This window comes from Typopeltis vanoorti, chromosome 26 (assembly GCF_054136105.1).
Source record: "Typopeltis vanoorti isolate ZY-2024b chromosome 26, IOZ_Tvanoo_1.0, whole genome shotgun sequence".
Taxonomy (NCBI): Eukaryota; Metazoa; Arthropoda; class Arachnida; order Uropygi; family Thelyphonidae; genus Typopeltis; species Typopeltis vanoorti.
The window spans coordinates 5,723,180-5,745,889 of record NC_143574.1 but is presented as its reverse complement, the minus strand read 5'-3'; the positions used below and the strand labels follow the sequence as shown (position 1 = coordinate 5,745,889).

The 22,710-nt window shown below is 35.8% G+C and overlaps 1 protein-coding gene across 4 annotated transcripts in view; it reads right to left on the bottom strand.

Moving 5' to 3' along the window:
• The window catches only part of LOC150092284 (tyrosine-protein phosphatase Lar-like), a 1,042,795-nt gene that overhangs the window by 247,375 nt on the left and 772,710 nt on the right, over positions 1–22,710 (bottom strand). For all 4 annotated transcript variants that reach the window (XM_090415047.1, XM_090415048.1, XM_090415049.1 and 1 more), the window contains exon 19: positions 543–729. In XM_090415047.1, the coding sequence (XP_090271173.1) occupies positions 543–729 (187 nt within the window). The remainder of the gene's footprint in view (positions 1–542; positions 730–22,710) is intronic.

Genomic DNA, 22,710 nt, shown 5'->3' with positions numbered 1-22,710 from the left:
TCCTCTATACTGTTTTTCCCACTGAGTACAATCTTCCACCTTTTTAAACATTTCAATAAGCTACATTTTCTTCCTTAATCACTTCTCCACACTATAGTGTTATAAGTCTTGTGACCTTTCGTGTATAGGGTCAACATAAAAAAAAAAAAAGCTTGTAGCCTTCCTACTTCCTGATACTGTTTTCCCATAAACAATTCTCTTATATCTACCAGAATATGCCAATTTCTGATCCAATCTGCCCCGTATCTAAACCCTTATACAATGAAAATCCCAGGGGGGGGGGGGAAACACAGCTTTTTTTGTTGTTTTTGTTTGTTTGTTCAGTTTTATGCACATTAATCTGGTGTACAAATGAACTAGAATTTGGAACTAAGCTCTGTGTTTCAGTAAGCAGTTAATTCAACAAAATTCGGCATGAAAATTTGGCCTACTCAAAGAATACAGATATTTTATACAAAGAAATCTTATTAAAAACTGATAAATCGGATTATTTATTTCATGCATATTTTTCTTTCCCAGACATGGTTTATATAAATTCATACCTGTTGGCGTAACTCTCACAGTAATTAAATCTGAAAGTCTACCCAATCCTTGTCGTGTAACAGCTGCTACCCTAACAGCATACATAGCATGGCTGTCCAAGCCAGTTAGTTCTGCAGACCAAGTTAATGGCACCCGCTTGCTATTCCACTTGTCTAAATCCTCCACAGCAGTCAGAGTATATAATACCTAAATCAAAACATAAATAATCTATTGTCAATTTATATTATCACTTGGATTCCATGAAGCCTGAAGACCCATTGTGGGAGTCAGCTCACACAAAACTATCTTTACAGAATGCCTATCATACCTCTCCTTAAACTTATTTAATGAAAAAGTACTCACTACTAACTCTGATAATTTATTTTATTCATTCACCACTCACCAAGCAAAAATCTACTCCTTACTGTTCTGCTACTAAGGATAAACCTTACATCAATACAACATATGCATACCAGCCACTGAATCAGAAACCTTTTATTTTACTGCCAATACTGATCCTCTTCAATTCTCTGCACATAGTTTGGTAAGATATGGTTTGAGAACAGCCTTCATTAAATGCTTTGGTCAATTCCTGCACACAGGAAGTTCTGTTTGTCTGTACAAGCTTTTTCAGATGACAACAATCTTGTTCCTGACAGACTGACTTAAGACCACAGTAACATTTCTTAGAGACAAGCAATGTAGGTTATTTTTTCACTGATAAATATCTCACCTTTTGAGAAACCAGTCAGCCCTGCTGTTTTCAAAATCATGGCTCCAGCCAGACAGGTACCCACAATAAGCCCTTTATAAAACTCCAAAATATCCTTTGTTTTCCTCATTGTGATCAACACCATAGACGATTACTAACTGGCAGCATTTTTAAATAGTTGCCTAGAACAGTGGTGATGCATGTGTCTGTACAAGCTTTTTCAGATGACAACAATCTTGTTCCTGACAGACTGACTTAAGACCACAGTAACATTTCTTAGAGACAAGCAATGTAGGTTATTTTTTCACTGATAAATATCTCACCTTTTGAGAAACCAGTCAGCCCTGCTGTTTTCAAAATCATGGCTCCAGCCAGACAGGTACCCACAATAAGCCCTTTATAAAATTCCAAAATATCCTTTGTTTTCCTCATTGTGATCAACACCATAGACGATTACTAACTGGCAGCATTTTTAAATAGTTGCCTAGAACAGTGGTGATGCATGTGCCCAAGTATTTTCCATATACGCTGCAAAATAATTTATGTTTACGTACATCTGCATAAAGATTTCTAATTCAGTGGCTGGTATGTGTAGAAATGCTTATTTTCAGAAATATAGTGTGTAGTATACCTTACTCCACTGGGACCTCAATAGAACTAATAATTAAATTAAATAGCCTGGTCTAAGTCATAGTCAATTCTTTTACTGAGCTAAAGGGTAACAGTTGGTAAGGGGTGCTGAATGATACAGGTGATAAAAAAATCTTTGCATGCTGATTTGAATAGACAGTTCTGTGAACATATGATAACTAATGTCAGTTAAATGTAGCCAAGTGTAAGGTTATGCATTTTGGTCTGAGAACATTGCAAGCTGAGTATCATATTAATAGAAAGTTACTGCACTAGCTAATGATACTCAGCTTGCAATGTCCTCAGTCCAAATACATAACCTTACACTTGGCTACAAAAGGTGGTTGAGTCATCACATGAGTTAGCAACTGCAATCTTGAAGAGAATACTAACTTGGTAGAAAAGGAGTTATTCTTCCACTTTCAAAGGAATGTCATCTTAGAAAGTTTCAACAGGGTATGAGGGTAGACCTCATCAATAGAAACTGACTAAGGATGTTGTTAGGAAGAATGTGAGTCCATGTTCTTTTCATGGAGAGTGTGTTGAATGCACTGTGGTTGTATATTTGTGAGTGAATCTTCAGCAAATGTGATCAAGAAGATATAAGATAGGAATTTAGGTTTTTTACAACATAAAAGAGAGCCATCTATCAATGAATCTTTGGTAATAATTATAACACCAACAGATAAAACAACTTTTCACCAGTTAGTTGTGGTGATGTTGCAGAAATTAACACATAGGCACATTATTAATCAAGGACTGATTAAAATTCTGCTATCTTTAGTCTGATTTTTGCGAAATTCTAAAGTAAAATGATAGAAGTTCAGGATAAAAATGTGCTCTCTGTTTAGCAAGCAGCATATACTGCTATTTTATTAGCTCAGTTTTTTAAAGTACTATTTATTTATTTATTTTAATATACCATTATTTGCCTAAAATGGCTTAGGAGAGAGGCTTTAACAGCAAATCAACAAACCATTACTCTTTCTCCTCCATCTATTTATTTAGAACAGCAGAAATCTAATAAAAAAAAGTAGAACCTAAAATGTATCACTGACATAGTTAAACAGATTAATAACCATGAGTGCAAATACTTATTCAATGGCTAGTGTCATAAAGGTGAGAATAGGTTTGTGGAGGGTAAAGAAAGAACATATTCTTTCTCTACCCTTCTTATTTAGCATTTATCATCATCAGACCTTCATGAAGTCAAAAGACTCATAATGATAGTTTTCCTAAGTTTGCACAATTAACTGATCAAGCCATGTCCTAAATACATTTACAGTTTAAGGTATGATTTGATCAGATATGAGTTTCCTGTGAAACTGCTGGATTTGAAAATCCAAAAATGAAATAAATATCCTAGGAAATCAAGAATATTTTTTTTTTTTTTTTTATATTCTATGAAGACATGCTAATATTTTGTTCTCATGATACAATATTTGCTCTCGAGAATAATATTTGCTCTCATGATACAATAATTAAGCTTGAATACACTAGCATAAGGACAATTTAATGTTACAAAATATAAAGTTACACTTTGGGATGAAAAGATTACATGCTTTATATCATATTGATTGTAATGGAATGCAAGAAATTGATGATGCTAGGGATTTGCAAGTGATGGTGGACAAAGATTTGAAATTCAGAGAACATACTGCAAAAGTTGGCAAAATAGCTCAAAGGATTACTTGAATGTCGAAGAACACATTGACAGATAAAGACAAAGAAGTTATTATCCCTCTTTATAAGGCTATGATTCAGCCACATCTTGACTACCTGACTTTCTTGGAGATCAAAAGGTAGTGGAGAGGATTCAGAAATGGGTGACCAAGCTAGTGACAGGTGTGTGGAATTCTCCCTATGAGGAGAGTCTGGAGATGTATGGGTTGCAGAGTTAGTTAACAGGTGGAAGAGAGGGGACATGACAGAATCTTATAAGTTCCTAAAGGGATGCTACAGGAGTGACACAAAAAATGTTTTTTCAATACATGACGAGCAGGAACAGAACAAGGGGTCACCCCTGGAAGTTATGTAGGAGTGAGGGTGTGTAGATTAGATTTTTTTTCTTGGAAATTGATGAATAAGTGGAATGAATTGCAAGATGTAGTTGTGAGTGCCCCCATCACTGAATGAGTTTAAGGTGAGGTATGATAGGTGTAGTGTGAATAATGGTGAGCGTGGGTTATTCCTCAATGAATCTTTTGACTCCATGGAGATAAGATAATAACAGTAATAATATTGTTTTATTAAGTTACTTAAATACAAAGAGCCAACAGGCTTCATTCCGGCGATATAAACGTTAATTAAATTAAGGGGATATTAGATCCCACATTGCCTTAAAACCGAATAAGAAACTCAAAGATTGGAATCAGAGAGTTTCATGCCGAATATAGTATAAAAAACTATAAAAGTGTCGGCGAATACTAGTGTGAGCTAAATGCAAGTAGTCCTAGAACATAGTACAAATGCAGGCAACTCGTTGCAAAGGTGGGGAAAGTTCTGATCACTATTCTTTGGTATTTACCATAATGTAAAAACACATTTCGTAGGAAATGTATGCTGTTATTACATTATGGTAGGGAGGTCTCTACCCAGACCAGTTTCAGCCTTTATTGAGGCTTCATCAGTGAGTAGCTAGACCAAATTATTAATACCAAAGGGTATAGCGAAAAGAACTTATATACTCTGCTATACGAGTTGTCCCAAAAGGTACACCCATTAAATTACTTAAATAGAAAGAGCCAACAGGCTTCATTTCAGCGATATAAACATTAATTAAATTAAGGGGATATTAGATCCCACATTGCTTAAAACCAAATAAGAAACTCAGAGATTGGAATCAGAGAGTTGGACCCCACCTTTGCAACGAGTTGCCCACGTTTGCACTATGTTCTAGGACTACTTGCATTCAGCTCACGCTAGTATTCGCCGATACTTTTATAGTTTTTTATCCTATATTCGGCATGAAACTCTCTGATTCCAATCTTTGAGTTTCTTATTCGGTTTTAAGGCAATGCGGGATCTAATATCCCCTTAATTTAATTAATTGTTTTATTAAGACCAGTGAAGAAAGAGCAAAGTGTAAAAAAAAAAGTGTGGTTCCATATTACCATGGTAAGGCCAGCACAGAGTTTAACCAAGCATTTGAATCAAGAACTGCTATTATTTGATACAATATGGAACAGAACTTCAAACATCATGAATTTATTTAATGACTGAAAACATTCTGCCAACTTCTTGAATCTGAAAGAGCCTTTTCTACAGCAAGTTATTTATAACCGATATGGCCACTAGTCTAAGTGTCAACTATTTGTGATTTTTCAGAAACTATTGTAAAAAAAAAACTAACACCTAATTATATATTAAAATAACAACATTATTTTTATAATGAATTTTACTTCATTTTTATGTATAGCCAGATATTTTTTTAAGATAAAATATGTTGAGATAAAAGTTTGAATTTTTTTTTAATGATGTTTCTGTTTCTTTTTTAGTTTGTAAATGTACCTGAATATAGTTAAAATAATATAATATTTTGTCCTTTGTTGCATAGTGAAAATTACAAGTCACAGCTGAGTTGACAGATTATGCTATTAGAGTTCAAAGGAACAACTGTAAAAGTTTGTGCAGATTAAAAAAAAATGAAGAGATAATAGTTATCACTTTACACAACTTGGAGATTGTTACAGAGTCAAAGTAATTAATGTTTGGATGATTTCATAGTTTCACGAGTTTCATAGAAAAGATGATCAAATTTGAACCTGCTCAAATGAAGAATCTTTGTCTGGTTCCAAAGAACTCTCTGCCTAATTTCAATTTGCTGGATTTCAAAAATGCAAGAGAGTCTTGATGTTCTTGGATTCTAATCAAAGGAAAGACCAATCTGTCCAAAGTAGGAAAGATGACATGAGTAGGGTACTTGATAGACACCTGCTAATCACACTGTAAGTTGACCTATCTCTCAATGGGATATTAATTTTGTGATTATACTCTGTGTCATTCATGACAACAGTGACATTACCATTGCCAGACTTTGTGATGACAATATTTGGTGTTTTAGCGTTTTATACAGGCCTGTGTAGCTCAGTGGAAATGACGCTGGCATCCTTTGTGCTTGGTCGCTCGAAGTTTGACTTAAGTTCAAGTCTAGTCGCCGACTGGAGGAACTTTTTATAAGCCTTTCTTTGACTGGTTTCCAAGTTAGCTGATCTCTGGCACGGACAAGCGGGTTTTTCCTTCCAGAAACTCAGGTTTTTCATCCCATAAACAAGAAAATCAACCATAGTACCCACATTATTTCAGACAGTAACATATCTTATTAGGGTTTAGGTACCAAGAGATGGCAGCACTTGTTTGCCAGCCTCTTCATCGGTGGCTGCTATAATTAGTGATAGACACGGGCCAACTATCTCTGATTGGCTACTGGTGGAGACTGAACTGCCCACTCAGTCTCCAAAAAAAGATAGATAGGGTATAAAGGTCTTGCCTGCTCCCTTTAAGGGAATAAAAGGCATTAGCTGATTCATTTTTTTTTAGCACTTTGAGAAATTGGTCAACATACAGGGTGATTATGAAGCACCCAATAAAGAGTCAAATAAATAAATTAAATTAATTACTGGACAATGTACAATCTTGAGAAGAGATTGAATTCATCATGCCCATGTGCCTCGTTCCAATGGTCTCCCTAAAGTTCAGAAAGATACACTATACTCACAAGGCACACTAGTTCTTATATTAAACTGGCCTTGACTTTAAAAAGAAAATTAAAGATTTATTTCTATTTAATAATGAAATTCTTATTTTGGTTTATGTAGTCTCGCTATCTGACACATCCCACTATAAGAGACTCATCAAATTTTGCAATTTGATTTTCTGGAAGACATTGTTAGCTTATTTAAATTCTCTATCAATACAAGCTATTTTACATGGCAGAGCAAGTTATTCAAAGAAATCAAAGGAACAGCAATGGGCAGGCTTATCTTATCAGTTTTAGCTGATTATTTTATGGAGCATCTAGAAAATCAATTCTTTCACACTACTTTTCCTCAACTTCATATATGGCTGCATTTTGTTGATGATATATTTGGGATCTGGTCCAGCTTGGAGTAAAAATTACTTTAGTTCCTGTAAAAAAAAAATCTGTGAATTCCCATATCAAGTTCACTATTGAATGTGAATTCAAGAACCACCTACCCTTTTTGGATACCTTAATAATTCAAAATGCAGGTCATGTTGAATTTTCATTTTATCAAAAACGAACTTTTACTAGCAGATATATTTACTCATCCTTACACCATAATCCACTGCAGAAGATCGGTATTATCAAAAGTCTTGTATCACAACTTAAAGAAATTATATTCTTGGTCTTCTGATTCCCTTTTGTTAGATGAATTAAATAAAATTAAAAGCAATCTGATGTCTAATGGATGCAATGAAACTACTGTTCAGAAAATGATTGATAACTACCATGTGTTGATCAGACTACAATCCGATGTGAAAAGAAATTCAATACCCTACCTTAAAGGAACTACTGAACAAACAGCATGAATTATTCTCAAATCCAATCTATATACTTCCTTCAAACCAGCTCAAAAACTGCCTTCTTGCTTATCATCTACAAAGGACACATTACCACCTATCTCCTTACCAGGTGTCTATTAGGTACCCTTCTCATGTCGTCTTTGCTACTTTGGACAGATTGGCTGCTCTACTTTGATTAGAATCCAAGAACATCAAGAATAAATTGAAATTCAACAAGCCTGGCCTTATAGACACAGAGTTCTTTGGAACCAGACAAGGAATCTTCATTTTCACAACTTTTCCAATTGTTCCTTTTCCAGTTGAGTTCCAGATATGTTCCACTGGAACAAATCTTTCAATAGAACTCAACTGGCTACAGTGCTTACAGAATTAAAAAATAATCTGTCCTTTCTCCAATCTTTGGCCATCCCTTGAAAAGGATTTCAAAAATGCCATCATCATCATTACCTACGTCTGGAGTACACTAGAAAAAATAGCCGCCTTTAAAAATGTACAACCTTTACACAGCTTTTTAAGCCCCACTGGAAACTTGCTACCCTTGTCCATTCTATCAAAGATCAGCTTCCACGTCTCTAAGTGGATTAAGTATATAAAGTACGACTCCTGAAAGTTGGCTTACTTCAGTCAGGCAGGTAGATCAGCTATAATCTATTTAGATGAACACAAAACTTACATCTGTCATCATGACTATGGTCAATCTGGTCTTGCAGACCGCGTAGTGGATCACTCACAGAATCTGAAAGTTTATTTTTCACTTGGTTAGAATGGTTAGAATATAATAAATTTAGTTTAATCCTTTATCCAAGTGTGAGCAAACAAAGTTTGTGCCTGAGAGTATCTTCAAGACTGGGGTAAGGTGGTGCAACACCAGGACGACTCCTCGCAAAGGTGGAGCAAGCTACTAACACTCCTATCTCAGTATCTCCCATAATGCAAAACACATCTCCTTGCGGATATGTCTAATGTTATGCATTAAGGGCCACTACCCAGACTAGTTTCAACCTTTACTGAGGTCTCTTCAGTGGGAGCCAGGCCCAAGTAGAGATACCAGCCAGAAGCATTAGCAAGGTCATCTCTACCTGTAGGAGTTGCCAAGTTTTGTGCCACCTTTTTTAATAAATTACTCTGGATTTAGAGAAAGATGCTGAAAGTTTATTTTTCACTCAATAAAGGTCGAAACTAGTCTGGGTAGTGACCCTTTCCTTAATGCATAACATTAGATATATCCGCAAGGAGATGTGTTTTGCATTATGGGAGATACTGAGATAGGAGTGTTAGTAGCTTGCTCCACCTTTGCAAGGAGTCGTCCTGGTGTTGCACCACCTTACCCCAGTCCTGAAGATACTTTCAGGCACAAACTTTGTTTGCTCACACTTGGATAAAGGATTAAACTAAATTTATTATATTCTAACCATTCTAACCAAGTGAAAAATAAACTTTCAGCATCTTTCTCTAAATCCAAAGTAATTTATTAAAAAAGGTGGCACACCATTTGGCAACTCCTATAGGTAGAGATGACCTTGCTAATGCTCCTGGCTGGTATCTCTACTTGGGCCTGGCTCCCACTGAAGAGACCTCAATAAAGGTCGAAACTAGTCTGGGTAGTGGCTCTTTCCTTAATGCATAACATTAGACATATCCGCAAAGAGATGTGTTTTGCATTATGGGAGATACTGAGATAGGAGTGTTAATAGCTTGCTCCACCTTTGCAAGGAGTCGTCCTGGTGTTGCACCACCTTACCGCAGTCCTGAAGATACTTTCAGGCACAAACTTTGTTTGCTCACACTTGGATAAAGGATTAAACTAAATTTATTATATTCTAACCACTCACAGGATCTTTTTATTATTATTATCTGAGACCTCCAGGGAGTCAAGTAATCATTGAGGGAGGCTATAAATGACCCAAACCAGCTGTCATACCTTCCCTTAGATTCATTCACACTAGATGCAATCACTACTCCTAAAGGCAAACTTACTCATTATTCCACTCACTCACTGATCTGCAAGGGAAAAACCTAGCTCTTACCGCTTTCTTGACTGCAAACAAATTTAACTTAAATGGATGACCCGTGGTCTCTCCCCACCTTCCATATAATAAAACATTTCATCAGTTGATATCTTATAACAGCCATTCAAAAGTTTACAGACCTCTATCATATCACCTCTATTTCTCCTCTTAACCAGAATCTGCAATCCATATGTTCACAATCTGCCTTCATAATCTAAATCTCATAATCCAGATATAATCTTTGTAACTCTTCTGTGCACCCTTTCTGCAGCTTCTTTATCCTCTTGGAACCTGGAAGACCAAATCTGCACACAATAATCCAGGTGTCCTAATCAAAAGTTTATAGACCTCTATCATATCAATCCACTTTCTCCTATTAACCAGAGTCTACTCTGGTTAATTGCAAGCAGAGATCCACATGCCTGCAATCTGTCCTCCTAATCTAAATCCCATAATCCAGATATAATATTTGTAACTCTTCTTTGCATCCTTTCCACAGCTTCTTTATCCCATTGGAACCATGGAAACCAAATCCACACACAATAATCCAGGAGTAGTCTTATTAAGGCCTTATAAAGAGGCAAAATGACCTTATTCTTTGAAGGTTCGTTCCCTTCAACATTGCAATTATCCTTGGAGTTGTATTTACAACTTTTGCTATGTGACCTTTGAACTTCAAATTGCTATCCACCAAAATGCCAAGATCGTTAGCCTCATCAGTTTCTTGTAGCATAATCCTGCTGGAAATTTCCTCATGCCAAAGTGCATAACTTTACACTTACTAATATTAAACTGATAGCCATTTTCATTTACCCAAATTTCCAGCCTATTCAAATCATTTTGTAAGTGCTGGATCAGTAGCATCCTTGATTGCCCATGATGCAAAAATATGTTCCTATTTTTGCATCATTGGCAAATAATTGCACATCTCCTGTTAGATACTTCCTAATGTCATTAATGTATGGATTGAACAACAATGGCCCAAGGACTGAACCCTGAGGTACACCACTGGTCACCTTAAATCTGGCAGATTCACACCCATCATACTTTTTGATATCTATCTCTCAACCATCCACCAATCGAAGTCAAGAGTTTATATTCCAATCCCATATTCTCCAGTTTATGCAACAGCCTTTCGTGTGGTATCCTATCAAATGCCTTCGCAAAATCTAACATCATCATAGTATATCCATTCTCTTTATCCAATCGGCCATAACATTGTTATCAAATATGAGCAAATTGCTAAAGCATAACCCATGCTTTAGTAAATTTAGTAAACCCATGCTTCTCCTTGCAGAGAATAGCTTGTTTGTCTACCCATTTCTATGTGAATTCTTACAATTCACATACAGAAATTCCAACTTCTCTAAGATCTTCACCACCACACCAGAGATACTGACAGGTTGGTAGTTAGACACACATCATTTTTTGCACCACCTTTGTACAATGGAACTATCATACATTCCTTCCATTCCTGACCTGAGACTCAAGTTATACAAACATGCTAAAGGCTTAGCCTTGGCTGAAATTCCTTTAGCAAACGTGCTGATATTCCATCTGTCCCTATTGGCAGATGGAATCTTATGGGCAAAACCTTTGCCCATACTGCTCGTCTGTTAAAGTCTTCCTGCAGGATTTCTACATCACTATCATTTATCACTGCTCTTCCCAGTTTAACATCATCAGCTAATAATTGAATATTTCCTATATCACTGATATACAAATTTAAGTCCAGAGGATGAAGTACTGAGCCCTATGGTACACCACTGGTCACTTGCCTTCCCTGAACTCAAATCCTCCATAAACCACTCTTTGATATCTGTCCATGGGCAGTTCAATCTCCACTGGTAGCCAATTAGAGATAGCTGGCCCAGGACTATCACTAATTTTAAGTCTCATCCAGTGAAGAGATGGCTAACAAGTGCCACCATCACTGTGGTCCCTAACCCAAACACAACATTTTTTAATATCTGAAATAGTGTGTGTTTTGGCATCAATTTTCTTGAGTTTATGGGATGAAAAACCTGAGTTTCTGGGAGAAAAAAACATCTTGCCCATGCCAGAGATTGACTAACTTAGGAACTAGTTGAAAAAGGATTAAAATATGTTCCTCTAGTCGATGACTAGAAACGAACTTTGGATGCTCTTTCTTTGGGAAGCCTAGTGCTTAGGAGTGCATGTCACTTCCACTCAGCTACACAGGCTCTTCTTGATTAAAAAAGTAAGCAACTTGATTATAAAAAATGAGCAGTTTGCTAAGGCAAGACCTACCCTTCATAAAACTATGTTGTTCCTTATAGAGTTTCATATTTCTATCTATCTAGTCCTGAATTCTGTCTTTCACTAATTTCTCCCATACAAGAGTGGTATGAAAAGTTCTTGGTCTAACAATGAAAAAACGCATTTATAATTTCAAAATTATTTTTATTTTTTCAACATAATCTCCCTTAAGACTAATACATTTATTCCAGTGATGCTTCAGCACCATTATCCTGTCCCTGCAGTGGTTCTCAGTAAGATCTGCAAAATACCCCTCCACAACTGCAATCACCTCTTGATTCAAAGAAAAACGATGACAGCGAGGGAGAGTTTTTAGTTTTGGAAAGAGATGAAAGTCAGAGGAGGCCAAATCTGGGGAATATAGTGGATGTTCCAACAATTCATAGTGCAGATTCCTTAATTTTCCCATTGCTAAAACACCTTTGTGGGCAGGTGCATTGTCCTGATGAAAGATGAATTTTTTTCTTCTGCAAACTGGGTCTTTTATCATGAATTTTCTCATCCAGTCTGGTTAAAAGATCAGAATAATATTCCCTGGTTACTGTTTTACCCTTTTCAAGATAATTAATAAACAAAATGCCTTTGGCATTCCAAAACATTGATGCCATTACCTTTCCTGCTGATGGAACCAACTTTGTCTTCTTTGATGCTGAACAACTGGCTTCTGTCCACTGTTTTGCCTGCTGTTTGGATTCTGGTGTATAATGGTTAATCCAAATCTCATCCATAGTAATAAATCGATGCTGTGAGCAAGTGCAGCACCCATCTTGCACAAAGCTTTTTCATTTACAATTTTTTATGAAAATATATTCTACACATTCTCTTGAAATGCCTATAGTCTCAGCAATTTCACGTACTTTAACTCGCCAGTCATCCAATACCATATCATGTATTTCTCGTGTTGTTACACTTTTTGGACATCCTTCACGTGGATCATCTTCAAGGCTGGTATGGCCATGTTTAAACTTGGCAGCCCATTTCTCAATTGTCGAAAACAAAGGTGAAGAGTGCTCATAAACTTTTATGAATTTCAAATGAATTTCTTTTGGTGTTAAACCTTCTTTCACAAAGAATTTTATAACCACATGATACTCAACTTTATCCATTTCAAGGGATACAGACAACACTTTTGTTTCAGACAGCTGTATAAAACAAACTACTTGACAGAATGACTTGCATTTTCACATGGATGCTTATGACAGATGTACCAACTTAGAAAAAAAAAAATCTTGAAGATGGTTTTGCCATCTATGGTCGAGGCCAAGAACTTTTCAGACCACCCTTGTATCTTAACTATCACTCCTGAGATGCTGATTGCATTATAATTTGCTACTTCTGTCTTGGAGCCTCGTTTATGCAATGGGATTATTTTGCCATCTTTCCTCACCATTGGCACCTTTCCAGTACTAAAGCTTAAATTAAACAACTTGGTCCAAGAGTTGATAATTCCTTCACATTCTCGCAATACATGGGCTGATATGCCATCTATTCCCATGACTGTGTTCATATCAAGGTTCTGCAAAATTTTAAGTACCTACCTTTCTTCAACTGCTATTCTCCTGTCAGTTAATATCACATCTGGCATTGCAATGTGACCACCTAAATGGCACATCCCTGCAAAATGCTCTCAGTAATTCAACTATTTGGTTTGGTTCTAATTACCTTCCCACCATCAGCACTTTTTAAAGTCATACTTCCAAAGTCATTCCTCCTTTTACTTGCTGCATGGTAAAAGAACTGTTTACAGTTAATTTGGCCTCATCAGCTAGCTTTCTCTCATAATTAACTTTAGCCTTCATTACATACTAGTCAACCTACTTGCCTACACCTTACACTGCTCCTTGGCATGTTGATCACTTTTTCTTTATACCCCCCCCCCAAACACACACAACCTTTTTTTTTGTGTGCAATCTCTGCTTAATGAAGTTATTCATCCATCTAATTCCTATCTGACTTATCCTTCTGACTCGTGGTATACATTCAGATACTGCTTTCTTCAAACATCCCTTGGCTGTTTGAATGCATCATCAACATTTCTCCGCTCCAAATTCTTATCCCATGACTCTGCTGAAAGCGCATACCTCAGTTTGTCACAATTACCTGCTTTGTAATTCCACATATATCTCTTCTTAACAGAAAATTTTGCATGTCTGGCAATCTTCCAGGTTATTACATGACCACTTTCTCCAAGTGGAGGAAGTATAGCTAGATTGGTTAGCATTAAATTCTCTGATGTAATGATCAGATCGATTACTCTTGAATCTCATGTTCCCTCCATTACACGTTGCTGCAGGTCATTATCTCTCACCTGTGATCATTCCTCCTCCCAGTCTATGTCCCCATAGTTGAAATTCTCCCATAGTAATTACTCGACCTGTACTCATCATGCTAATTTGTGAGTGCATCTCATCTACATTCTCTTGTATACCTCCTAGATCAGCAACCAATTACATATTTAGTCCAGTTGGTCTCTATCTCACCTCACACCAGATAGCTTCAAATGAACTGCACTCAGAATCCCTGTTCCTGTGATGTACTTCTACTCATTTTGGATTTAATTCCTCTACTACAATTAGCAAAACCCATATCGTTCCCCATCCTTTATTCTTTCATAAAGAAGAAAAGACATTTAAAAGCTTTAGCTGTTATGCTCTAAAGGTAACTAGAATTGACAAGTGGAAAGAAATAAAATGAACTTTGAAACTTGATAAATGAAATTTTTCACATAGAAAGAGAAATGTTTATTAGATAATACATTTTCTATTAGAACAGTAAGAATTTAATGGCTATTTCTGGAAATTAGATTTGACAAGTTAATTTTTAAATGTTTGGTCATTTTTTCTTTCCTGGAAATTCTTCAGATAGAAAGAAGGAAAATTTTTTTGTGACTTTTCCAGAAGGCATTAATGGAAGAATATCGTAGTATGCAAAATTGAGCATTTCATGTCGAAATTTGAACACTTTTTCATATCTTGCTGCAAATAGGAATTCTAAAGTTACCAAGATTTTCCAAGAAAAGAATTGTTTCTGCTGAAGAATTAATAAAGAAGTTACTTCATTCAACTTTTATCTGAAGTGCAGAATTTAAGAGGGGATACATGTTCTTTATCGATGGCATATTGTTGGCCCATATAAGATTTAATTATTTTTTTAGATCTTAAGATGAGTTTCTGCAGTTAAAGTTGAGTTCAGAATATTGTGTTTCTTTTTATTTAATATATCTCAGTATATAAAAAAAAACTGTTTCCATTTTTGCATATGGAAGTGTGTAGACTCAATTTACTTAATATCATGGAAGTTAAGATTGATTTTTAAGAATAGAGAGGATTATCATAGCAATAGAGATGTATCTAGAATTTTACTTGTGTGTGCCAGATTTCAGTATTGAAATGTGATACAACTTGCAGTCAATTATAATAGCCAAGATATACATGTATGTATATGTATAAAATTTGAACAGTATATACACATATTTATATACATATGTGGATATCTGTTGGCTTCGATAGCTGTTCTATCTGCTGAAAGTGGTATCAGATTTCCAACTGAAATCTATGCATGCAAGTAAGATCGTGTATATATATACACGTAAATTACTGTGATAATTCCCTTCTATTCTTAAAATTGATTCTTAACTTCCACAATCATCATCATCATGCATATCAAGGATTTAGGCCTAGCATGGCCTGTTCCGGCCTTAGAAGTCATCGTTGAATCATTTAAGAGGACGTCCTGGTTTTCTTTTTCCTAATGGCTTGTATTGGTAATCTTTCTGTTTTCATTCTTTGAACGTGTTCCATCCATTTATGTTTATATTTTTTAATTTTTTCTATTACTGGTTCTTGGTTTAATTCTTTCATAATTTCTTCATTTCTTTTGTGATCAAATAGGGTATACTTTGCAGTTTTTCTCATAAACTTCATTTCTGCTGTTGTTAATCTTTGTTTGTCTTTTTGTTTTATTGTCCAGATTTCGCTTCCATACATTAAGACTGGTAAGGTTAATGTATTGTATTATTATTATTATTATTACGGGTATCTCCATGGAGTCAGTAGACTCATCGCGGGAGACCCAAACTAGCAAAACAATATCTGTCATATCTCTTCTTGAATTCATTTACAGACGAAGAGCTCACAACTAAGTCAGGCAATGAATTCCACTCATTCACCACCCTCCAGGCAAAAAACCTTGTTCTGACACCTTTGTTAACCACACTCTTCTTTAATTTCCAGAGATGACCTCTTGTTCTTCCATCACTTTCACACAGCTGAAACATTTCCCCTGCATCAATCCTATAAAAACCTTTTAGTAATTTGAATGTTTCTATCATATCCCCTCTTCTTCGCCTATCAACCAATCTCTGCAATCCACAAGCTCTCAATCTATCAATGTAGGGAGCATTTTTTATATCACTCACCAACTTGGTCACTCTTCTTTTAGTCTGGTTTGTTTTTGAACTAGGTTTGGTTTAAATATAGAGTTAATTACACCTGTTATTTTTAAATATTTTGCAATTTTTACGTTTATATCTTTTTCATTTTCATATGTGATCGTACATCCTAGGTAGTTAAATGAATTCACCTGTTCTAAGATCTTGTTATCTATTACTATTTTAGTTCTTGCTGGATCTTGTCCTTTAAAGGCCATAGTTTTTGATTTTTCTGTTGATATTATCATACCATAATCTTTGGACTCATTTAGATCTAAAATAGCTTTCTGTAGTTTATCTTCAGAATTTGTAATTATTATTTGGTCGTCGGCAAAAAGGAGAGCATTGAAGTTTACTGTAGGAGAAAGTTTAATTCCTTGATGTAAATTTTCATTCCATTTTATTATTATTTCATTTAAGTAAATATTAAAAAGAGTTGCTGAGAGGGGACATCCCTGTCCGACCCCTTGGTTTATCTCTCTCGTATATGATAGCTCAAGATTTAATCTTATTTGTATTTGATTATTTTCATATATACTTATCATAGCTTTTAGGATATTATTTGGCATTTGTCTTTCTTTTAATATGTTAAATAAAATGTTTCTTTTAACTTAGGTCTCTAGTTGTTGAATCAATAAATGCAATATTGTTTCTAAATTGTATTCTCTTCTTTTCTCTATTATTAATTTTAGGCAAAAGGCCGGGTCTATACATGATCATCCTTTCCTAAATCCATTCTGCACTTCTAAAATAAAGTTTTTGGAATATTTCATTAGTTTGTTATTTAAGATTCTGCTATATATTTTGTAACAGGAATTTAGTATAGTGATACCTCTATAGTTTTTAGGGTCATCTCTATTACCTTTTTTAAAGATAGGAATCACAATTGCTTTTTTCCATTCTATTGGGGGGATACCAGTGAATAAATTTTATTTAAAAATAATAAGAGTCTTTCTTTGAATCTAGTTCCTGCATATTTATATAGTTCTGAACCTAGTTTATCTTCTCCAGGTGATTTTCCGTTTCTTGTTTCTTTCAGGCTGATTTCTAATTCTTCATTAGTTATTTCCTTTTCATTTTCAATAATTGTTTGCCAGTTGTCTTTTTTAAAATATTTGTCTGTCCACAATTCTGTGTAGTAATTTAGAAATTCTTCTAATTTTAATTCAGTGTTTAATTTTGTTTTCTTTGGTATCTGCATTTAAGTGGTTCAAAATTTTATATACATTGGGTCTTATTTTATACAAATCATGTTCTAAATTAGAAACAAATTTGTTCCATGATTCTCTATGTCTTTTTCTGACTTCTCTTTTAGCTATGGCTCTTATTCTTTTATATTCTATTTCATCTTCTAATCTTTTACTGCTTAACCATTTGTAATAAGCTTCTTTTTTCTTTTTGATTATTTCTTTCATTGTATCATCCCAGATCTTCAGTTTTTTCCTTTTATTGAATTTTTTGGTCTTTCCTAAGCTTTCATTTGCTGCTGCATTTAGTATCGTTTTTATATTAAGCCATTCTATTTCTATTTCTTCATTTTGTTTTATTTTGTCTAGATATTGGTTAATTCTTTGTTCATATAGCCATTGTACATTTGTGTCATACAGTAGTCTAGTTTTATAAACAAATGTTTCAATTTTTCTTTCTGTTCTTGTTACTTGTAGCCATTTAGGTGGTAATCTTAATTTTATTTTAACAAGGAAGTGGTCACTGCTTATTTCATATCCTCTGTGAACTCTAACATCTAGTGAAAATTTTGATGTCTTTTCATTTAGTATAAAGTAATCTAATATTGATTTCCATCCTCTTGCTGCCCAAGTATATTTATGTGTCTTTATGTTTATAGAAGGAATTCATTATTTTTAGGTTATTATAAACTACAAAGTCAATAAATTTTTTACCATTTCTGTTTAGAGTATGTTCTCCATGTATTCCTATATGATTATTTATGTTCGTGTTTCCAATTCTTTCATTTAAGTCTCCTGCTAAAATTACGTAATCATTTTTATTTATTCTATTATATATGTTTTGTAGCTGATTAGAAAAATCAATATTATCTTGTTCTCTTCCCTCTTCTGGGGCATATAAACCAATTATTGTTAAATAGCCTCTATCTATTTTTATTCTAGCTTCTATTATTCTTTCATTCCATAATTTATAATGTTTTAACTGTTTTGAAAGGGAGTTATGAATCCAAATCATGACTCCTGCTTGTGCTGTTTGGTCTCTGTCAATAATTAAGTAAATTGAGTTTAATACTAAGATATGCTCAATGAAAAGAAACATACAATATTCTGAAATAAACATTAACAACAACAAAAAAAAACATGGAACTTCTTCAAGCCACTTCAGATCTAAAAAATTATAAAATATAATAAATTATATCTTATCTGGGTTCAAAATATGGCAGCAAAAAAGAACATCCATCTCTTTTAAATCCAACTGTTATTCAAATAAAAGTAGAATGAAGCAATTTCTTACAGTCTTTGGCAGAAACAATTCTTTTCCTGAAATATCTTGATAACTGTATGCTTCCTATGAGCCTCCGCAGCTCAGTCGGTACTGGTTGGAAAGATCTGGTTCGATTCTCATCCATGATGCGAGGAACCTTTATCTGGTCTCTTTTGACTAAAGGTGAGTTAGCTAGTCTCATACAGAGGTAGGGGGTTTTTTCACCCAGAAACTTGAAATTTTCATCCCCTAGAACAGGCAAACCAGCTCCATGAAGACACGCACCTACAGACATAGAACACATTGGGAGGCATAGGGCTAACTACCTTATTCTTGGGTAACGGTTGCGAAGTCCACAGCTAAGAACCTTAATGGTTCGTGAAAGCTTAAGAAGAAGAAAAAGAAGTATATTTCCTATTCATAGTAACATTCATAGTAAGAGATACGAGAGTTCAAACTCTAATAATAAAATCATAGGTTTCAAATACTCCTAGATTTCTCCATAAAATGCCATATAGAACGCAGTAATTAAAGCACTGGATATGAGGAGAAAGTGAGCAAAAGAGTTGACAGTGGTAGCAATCACAAATGATTTGAATGACAACAAAGAGAATGTAAGTATGGATATCAGAAGGTTGCTAAGAAGATTAAAAGATAACAGTGTGGTAGGAAAGGCAGTCTGCATGTTACTCAGGTATGATAGTGATGTGTTCAGATGATGAGAAATGATTATGAATTGGATGCCAGTGGAGTTATGTGAAGAGAAAAGAATTCATTGTGAAAATGTGTGGGATGAATTCAAGGGATGGAAGGAGCTGTATAAAAAAGATTGGCAACATTTAAATGCATTTGTTGCGTGTCAGCTGGAGAAACTATTGCTGCAAGACAAAGTAATGAATGAAGTGAATGGATGACATGAGGAAGCAATAGGTGGTAGAGGTGATGTAGAACAGCAGGAAAGTACAGTAGGAGAGCTAGCAAATGAAGAGGCGAGTGGTGAGTGGAGAAATGTAGAAATGGGGGGGGGGTCAGGGTAGACAAGGAAGATACTGAGTGAAGATGGTAGATGATGGATACAGAGCAGATGTGTGTGTGTGCGTGCATGCATGTATAGGAAAGGATTGAGATGATCAGGAATGTGAGTGAAACAAACAGGTCTAAGGAGTGGTATAAGATTGGTGGTAATACAGAAGAGTGGTCGAGGAAGAGAATGAAAGAGTCAAATTTGAGGAGTGAAGTTGGGAAGGCTTGTTATAGAACCTAAAATTAACTAGTACATCATCATCATCATCTTCCTTATACCCTCTTTTACCTTGTGGTGTCGAGGGTCCATTGATCATTGGACCTAACTCCGTTTACAGGATAAGGTGGTCAGCCTTATGCCCCAGTGTATCCTATGGCCTGTAGTGTTGAGTTCTCAAGGCCAGTTTGCCTGCATTGCGGGATGAAAAACCCAAGAATAAACTGGGGAAAAAACCCTGCTGTCCACGCCCAAGACTGGCTAACTTGGCTATGGCTGAGGAAGATCCTTCAGCTCCTCGCGTCACCGACGGGAATCGAACCTAGGACACTCCTTCCCCAGGCAAATGGTTGCGAAGCGCATAGCCACTAGGCTAACTGTGCGGACTAACTAGTACATATATTTCCAAATGTGCCAGATGTATTCTAAATAAAGAAAATGGAAATTGCAGCATTAACAGAGTATATTCACCTAAAAATTGTTGGAATAAGTGAAACAGGATTAGATGAGGATAACATTCTGACAAGAATAGACATGGATGGATATGATGTTTTTAATGAAGATAGAGCAAAAAAGGGGAGGAGAAGCACTATTGATGGTAGCAGAGGAATTATCCCCATCTAAGGTTGAGATGAAAGAAGCAAACAGTGATAGCAGTTTTGAAGAAGTATGGTGTGAGGTGAAGGTGAACAGAATGAAATATCTAGTTAGGTGTTGCTATAGACCCGGTAATGTGGAGAGTAGTGAGAAGGAAATGCATAGGCAGAATGATATACTTATAGGAAAAGATGATCACTGTGGGTAATTTTAATTATGTAATATAGACTGGAATGAGGAGACAACATTAGCGCAAAGAGAATAAATTTCTTGAGATTTTGAGGTATTGAGATTTGTGCTACCTATAGCACATGACAGATAATACATAGGGATCAAGGGTGTTGGATTTGATTATCAGAGGACAGTATTGTAAATAAAGTGTTAAATCTCTCTCCAATTGGTGAAAGTGACCATGAAGTGATTAACTGTGTGGTGGTCAGCCATATCAGTACTTCTGTGGGAAAAGGATATATGTGGAACTATAAGGCTGTTGATTATAACAAACTTAGGTGACAGTTTGCAGTTGTATCATGGAATGAAGAATTGGATGTAAAGGAGATCAATGTTGTTTGGGAGCTGTTCAAGAACTGTCTGCCAGAGGAAATGTCTGAATGCATTCCCAGGGTCAGCAGGTCAAATAAGATAGGTATGAAATGGATGAATGAAGAGGGTGAGGCACCCAAATTTGGAAGAAGAAGGCATTATGGAGATTATTATTATTATTATTATTTCGGGCAACTCCAAGGAGTCGACAGACTCATCGAGGGAGGCCCTAACATCATGCCAAGAACAACTATTCGACATTCACACAGTATCTATCACACCTCGCCTTGAACTCATTCACAGTCATAGCACCCACAACAGACTCTGGCAGCTTATTCCACTCATTCACCACTCTCCAAGTAAAAAACTTAGCTCTAACACCCTTGCTAACCACATTCTTGCCCAGCTTCCATGGATGGCCCCTAGTCCTCCCACCACCACCAGTCCTATTCTCAAAAATATCTTCTGAATTAATCTTATAGAAACCCTTCAGTAATTTGAATGTCTCAACCATATCTCCCCTTTTCCGCCTATCAAACAATTTCTGCAACCCACAAATCTTCAACCTGTTTTCATAAGGTTCATTCCATAGACCTGCTATCATCTTGGTCACTCGCCTCTGGATCCTCTCAACCTCCTCCCCATCAAGAAGAAACCTAGGTGACCAAATCTGGGCACAGTAGCTGAGATGGGGCCTTATCAAGGCTCGATACAGAGGAACAATAACTTGCTTATCTCTGCTCGTCAAAGTATTCTTCAGCATTCAAGTGATTAGATGAGCTGATTTAGCCACTTTTGCAATGTGCCCCCTAAACTTCAACCCCCTATCCACCAACACTCCCAAGTCCATGGCCTCATCAATCTCCTGGAGTACAATTCCACCAATGTGATATATTGCTGCTAATCTTTTCACCCCAAAATGCATAACCTTATATTTTGCCACATTAAATTGACATCCATTTTCCTTAGTCCAGTCCTCCAAACTACCCAAATCATCTTGCAAGATTTTGACATCTTCTGCGTTCACTATTGCCCTACCTAACTTTGCATCATCAGCGAACAAATGAACCCTGCGGCACACCACTAGTCACAGGCCGTCTTTTGAACTCTACTCCTGAATAAACTACTCTCTGATATCTCTCCATCAACCACCCACCTATCCATCTCACCAACCCCATATCCATTCCCATATGTTGTAGTTTATGGATTAGAATTCCATGTGGTATTCTGTCAAATGCCTTAGCCAGGTCCAGCAGTATCACTGTAAACCCATTACCCAGTTCAGTCGTTACTGTGTTATAAAACGTGAGCAAGTTACCGAGGCATGATCTACCCTTCACAAAACCATGTTGTCCCCCATACAGTATCTCATTTTCATCTATCCAATCCTGTATTTTTTTTTTTTTGACTAATTTCTCCAAGTCTATATAGTCTATATGACTGATCATTATATCAGTCATATAGACCTGTCTATATGACTGATAATAATCAGTTTCATGAGGAGTACAAAAAAGAAAGCAAGAGAGGTTAGTAAAGTATTAGCAAGTTAGCTAATAAGGCCTAAAGAAATCCTAAGGAGTTTTTTTTTTTGATACAGGGCCAGTAGAAGAAAGCATGATTATGGAAGGATAATACTGGTAGAATAATAAGCACTGAGGAGAATATAGCAGAGATGGTAAATGAGCAGTTCGTAAATGTATTTCATCCTTGTGAAAGTAACATCATACAGAACTCGAGTTCAATGGGGAGGGAG